General features: G+C 55.6%; 1 protein-coding gene across 1 annotated transcript in view; it reads right to left on the bottom strand.

Moving 5' to 3' along the window:
* Nucleotides 1-565: 565 nt before the first annotated feature.
* STAC2 (SH3 and cysteine rich domain 2) overlaps nt 566-5,290 on the bottom strand; it is a 14,597-nt gene continuing 9,872 nt past the window's right edge. The window contains exons 4-11 of the mRNA XM_003786427.3: nt 4,481-4,571; nt 3,005-3,117; nt 2,848-2,920; nt 2,681-2,751; nt 2,172-2,269; nt 1,756-1,807; nt 1,251-1,388; nt 566-722 (exon numbers count right to left, since the gene is read on the bottom strand). Of these exons, the coding sequence (XP_003786475.1) occupies nt 618-722; nt 1,251-1,388; nt 1,756-1,807; nt 2,172-2,269; nt 2,681-2,751; nt 2,848-2,920; nt 3,005-3,117; nt 4,481-4,571 (741 nt within the window). The 3' untranslated portion in view covers nt 566-617. The remainder of the gene's footprint in view (nt 723-1,250; nt 1,389-1,755; nt 1,808-2,171; nt 2,270-2,680; nt 2,752-2,847; nt 2,921-3,004; nt 3,118-4,480; nt 4,572-5,290) is intronic.

Genomic DNA, 5,290 nt, shown 5'->3' with positions numbered 1-5,290 from the left:
GGTTTCAAGTAATGGGAGAGGTTCCTGCAGAACTTTCCTGAGAATTGACAGAGTGACAGAGGTGGTGGGACAAGGAGGTGGACTCAGGACCCTCCCATGTGGCCCTGAATTGCCTCCCTGCCCAGGATGGAGAGACAAGGGACACAGAGAGGCCCCCTCTCAAAGCCCCACTTGCAAAGGGGAAGACACATGTTGACCCAAGCAGAGACTCTGAGGGGAGAGAGGTGTGTCTGGCATGCAAAGGTGGTGTGTGTCAGGGGGAAGATTCTGGAAGAAGCAGAAGAGATGTTCCCCCCAGGAACCTTCACCAGGGCTGGACTCAACATAGCAATTGGATTGGGGGTATTTGGGCGCTGGGTGGACCTGTCTGCAGCTTCCTCATTCCCTCCCTCTTTGTCCTCCCTCCACCCCAAAGTCCCAGAGGATCAAACCACTCAGTTCACCGCACCCAAGAAATAAACCTTCCTCTGCACAGAAGGCTCCTAAGCCATGGTACGTGGCACCGAGGAAAGAGGCAGAGGAGGAAGGGTGTGGGCAAGGATGCCTACTCCCCTCCTGGGGCCAGAGGCAAGGGCTGGGCATGGGCAGGGGTGGCATTTGGGTTCTCTTGGCTCCTCTCAGATCTCGGTCAGGGCGTCGGCTGGCACCAGGCCCCGTTTCTTGCCGCTGCTGACGCGGATGAAGCCGTCAGCATCCTTGCTTCTGCCCACACCCACGCAGATCTGAGCCAGAGAGACATGGAACTGAGGCTTGGCCCTGCCTGCAGTCCTGGCCCCAAGTCCTTCTGGTGGTCCCCAGGGGACCATGGGAGGGAGCCTTTGTTAGGGTGACTGACAAGAGCAGATCCTATGAGCATACAGGGTTCCACAGCAAAACCAGGACATCAGGAGATACCCAGCACTACTTCAGGGCTAAGCTTGGACATGGGTGGGGCATTAGACCCCCATTTCACAGAGGAGGGAATAGAAAGAAAGGACTTGCTCCAGGTTATGCAACAAGCCAGAGACAGCACTCAAACCTGAGCTCCTAATCTTGTGCTCCTGCCCTACCTGAAGCTGCCTCCAACTTCACTGTCATTCAACCCCCTGCCTTTGTTTTCCACCAGACCAAATCCCCCAACTTCTAAGCTGCTATCCCTCCTGCTTCCAGGCTGCAAGCCTGCTCCGCAGGGCGCCCTCCCCTGGTGTCTGTCTCCCATCCCCACTCTCTCCAGCTGCTACAGGATCTAGGTGGGGTCTCCAGGCACTCACCTGGTTCTCCTTGAGGCTCATGTAACCCTGTTCCTTGTTCCCAGAGAAGGGTTGGCAGCAGCGCCAAATATTCTCGCCTGGTCTCACCCGTTGCACAAAATTGGCTGGGAAGAAGCCAACCCGGTCTCCGATCTTGCCCTGGGGATGAGGTTGACAATGAGCACAGCACCACCCCCACTCCCACCCCCCACTGCTTTCTCTAGACCCAATTTCCACTCAGCGCCAGTGCCATCCTCCTCCAGTTCCTGGCTTCTATATTCCAGTCCCCAACCAGGTGGCTTCTGGGCCAGGAAGGGCATGAGGTGGGGCAGGGGACAAAGCTGAGGCAGGAGGCAGGGAGGGACAAAACTGAGAGCAAGGCCTAAAGGTCAGTCCTAGGCTTGGCTGGGGCTGGTGGTTAGAGGAGTGGAGATTGTTGGGGCCTAGAGAGAAAGGGGAGCAGTGTCCACTAAGGAGTGCTGAGGTGCCTACCAGGGTCCCTTCATTCCCCACCCTGCCAAGTCACCTTCCACCAGTCCTCGTTAGAGTCATCCACGAGCATTATGCGATCCCCAGGCCTGAGGAGGAGAGAGCTGGGCTGGCATATGGGGCAGGGGGCTTTCCCCTCCTAATCCCAGCAATCCCTGAGCACTTGGGTACCCTGCATGCCCCCCCTCAGTTGGGGAGGATTCTGGAAGCCCTCAGAGAACACTGTGTGACCACAGGCACAGCAGACACGCTCCAGGACAGGAGAAATAACATTAGCATGAATTACTTCTAGACCCTGGGCAGCTCTGGCTCCTGCCTGGGCTCAGCAGCCTCAGTGTGCAAGGAAAATGTTCCTGAAGGTCCTCCTCACACTTGTTTTGCAAGGTCAAGGCAGAGCCCTGAGGCTGGAGCCAGGCGGCTGCCCAGTGGGACTGGGTCACAGAGAGGACTTACTGCAGAGCCAGGTCATTGTTCTCCTGGGGCAGAAACTTGTAGAGCGCAACATAGGAGTACATGGGCCCCACATCCTTCCGCAGGGGAGGCTGAGGGGGCTGTAGGAAGAACTCTGGGTTAGATGGGGGAGGTGACACCCTCACTCCCCCACAATCCACTTGCTGCAAGCATGCCTGGTCTGGGGAGGTGTTAGGAGGGCACCCTGTGGGTCCTAAGTCAATGATACGGAGAAGTAAGCCCCTCCTACCTGCCATGCCCACCTGCTCCTAAGGGGACTAGGCCAGGCATAGGGTAGGGAGAAACCCTGTGTCCTCTGCACTGTGGAACTGCCTTCTCTCAGGGAGCATGAATGGGTGCAATAGGCAGCAGCTCAACCCCTGCCCCTGCCCCCCTCACCTGGCACCAGCTGTTCCTAGGGACCCCCACTTGCTGTGCTCTCATCTGCATCAGGGACCGGAGAAGCAACACCCCTTCCCCCCATCCTGCCAGGGCTCAGTGCCAGCACCCACCTGCTGTCCAGGGCTCTTTTCCTCTGGTCCTGGCCCTTCACTCTCAGTTGGGCCTGTGAATACCGGAGATGAAGTGGAGTGTGGCAGAAGGTGAGACAACAGGGAGGGCCCCCTCTGCACCCCACTCTTGCCCCTGGGGCTCACCTACCCCTCCACCCCCTGCTCACCACTGTCACCAGGCCCCTCCTCAGAGCTGCGAATACTGCCCTCCCCATCCTCCGTCAGCTCATCTCGCTCACTCTGGGGACAGAGAGGGGAAGGCTCAGGGCCTGGACCCACTGTCACGTTCAGGCCCCCCCAACTCCCTTTTGGTGCCCACCATACCAGGCTCCGTGTGGGAGACTCAGAGGTGCTGCTGAAGCTGGAGCGGTTCATCAGTGCCAGGGAGGTGCCATAGCGCAGGGTCTCGTAGACGGGATCCACCTTCCCGCTGGCCCCTGCCAAGTGACCACCCTCAAGGCCTGGCATCAACTGCTGGCCTTGTGCTGCCCTAAAGCGCTGTGCTCCAGCCTCAGCCCAGCATGCCCCAGACTGAACACCCCATCTGCACCATCACCTGTCCTACCCAGGGCTTCCTCATCTCTGTGACAGCTCCATACCTGCCCAGGGCGCCATCTAGGCAAAAACCAGGAGCATCCTTGACTCTCTGCTGTCCTTGGTATCCACAGCCACTCTATCACCTGGTCCTCCCTCTCAGAGGCCTCTAAAACCTGCCCACCTCTCTCCATCCCCATTGCTACCAGCCCAACTCAAGCTACCAAACTCTCTCTTGGCAACTGTCACAGCCTCCCAACTGGTGCCCCTGCTTTTACTCCAAGCTTGGCAATCCACACAGCAGCCAGAATTTGCTCTTGGAGAAATACACAGGTTGCCCTTAGAGCAGTGGTTCTCATTTTCTTTTTTTTGGCTGGAGCTGGGTTTGAACTTGCCACCTTCAGCATATGGGGCCGGCGCCCTACTCCTTTGAGCCCCAGGCACCACCCCAGACCAGTGGTTCTCAACCTTCCTAATGCCACAACCCTTTAATACAGTTCCTCATGTTGTGGTGACCCCCAACCATAAAATTATTTTTGTTGCTACTTCATAACTATAATTTTGCTACTGTTATGAATTGTAATGTAAATATCTGATATGCTGGATGTATTTACAACTCCTGTAAAAGGGTCGTGACCCACAGGTTGAGAATCACTGCCTTAGACTATGTTAAAATGGACACTAAGGTCCTATAACCACGCTCTTTACCTCTTCCAACTGGCTCCCTCAGCCCTGGCCACTTTACCCTTTCTCTAACCCTCTTGCTCCTTCCTGCCTCAGGCCTCCCCCTGCCCAAGCCAGTCTTTCCAGAGCCTCAAAGGACAAACTGTCCTCATCCTTCTAGTTTCTGGAAGCCTTCCCTTCCCTGACTGCTGAAGAGGACAGCACACACTGCACACTCTGTCCTCTGGCCCTCTCCCTTGAAGCATGCACCCCACTGGGGACTGACTAGTGACCTGTGATGGGAGACCTGTTGGTTTCAAGTCACCCTGTGACTAGACTAGACCATAAACTCCACCTTCTTCAGTGCTTTTCCTGGAATCTGGCACAGTACCTGGCACTGAGCAGGTGCTCAATAAAGTGTTTATGGAAGGATGACTGGTGAATGAAGAAATGAACCCTACATTCAGGACAGGAGCCTCCAGAGAAGGGAAATGGTAGGAGCACCAATAACCGGCAGTGCCAGTGTGACTCAGGCGCCTGTCTGAGCAATACATGGATCTCTCACCACAACACAATGGGGGCAGGGGCAACAGGGACACTTACCAGTGGGTGGGGACTCTCTGCTTATGGCACAGGCTGGTGGCGGCTCATGCACCAGAAGTGGGGAGCTAAAGTTGCGTCGGAAGGAGGTGGACTATAGCAAGAGGGGACAGAGAGAGGGTATGAGGAGGTCATAGCCTATCAAGAATGCAGTTCTGGGCTCGGCGTCCATAGCACAGCGGTTATAGCACCAGCCACATACACCAAAACTAGCGGGTTCAAACCCTGCTTGGGCCAGCTCAACAACAATGGCAAATGTGATAAAAAATAGCTGGGCATTGTGGCGGGCACCTGTAGCCCCAGCTACTTGGGAGGCTGAGGCAAGAGAATTGCTTAAGCCCAAGAGTTTAAGGTTGCTATGAGCTGTGATGCCACAGCACTCTACCAAGGGTGACATAAGTGAGAGAGACTGTCTCAAAAAAAAAAAAGAATGCAGTTCTGGTCTGGTGCGGTGGTTCACATCTGTAATCCTAATGCTCTGGGAGGCCAAGGCACATGGATTGCCTGAGCTCAAGGAGTTTAAGACCAGCCTGAGTAAGAGTGAGACCCTGTCTCTAAAAACAGCTGGGTAGGGTAGTACCTATGGCTCAAAGGAGTAGGGTGCCGGCCCTATATGCCGGAGGTGGCGGGTTCAAACCCAGCCCCGACCAAAAACTGCCAAAAAAAAAAAATAGTTGGGTATTATGGATGGCACCTGTAGTCCTGGCTACCAGGGGTCTGAGGCAAGAGGATTGCTTGTGCCCAAGAGTTTGAGGTTGCTATGAGCTATGATGTTACAGCACTCTACCAAGGGCAACAAAGTGAAACTGTCTT

Source organism: Otolemur garnettii, unplaced genomic scaffold, assembly GCF_000181295.1.
Source record: "Otolemur garnettii isolate 467f Iridium unplaced genomic scaffold, OtoGar3 scaffold00018, whole genome shotgun sequence".
Lineage (NCBI taxonomy): Eukaryota > Metazoa > Chordata > Mammalia > Primates > Galagidae > Otolemur > Otolemur garnettii.
Note: the sequence above shows the minus strand (reverse complement) of the source record. Positions and strands in the feature narration are given on the sequence as shown.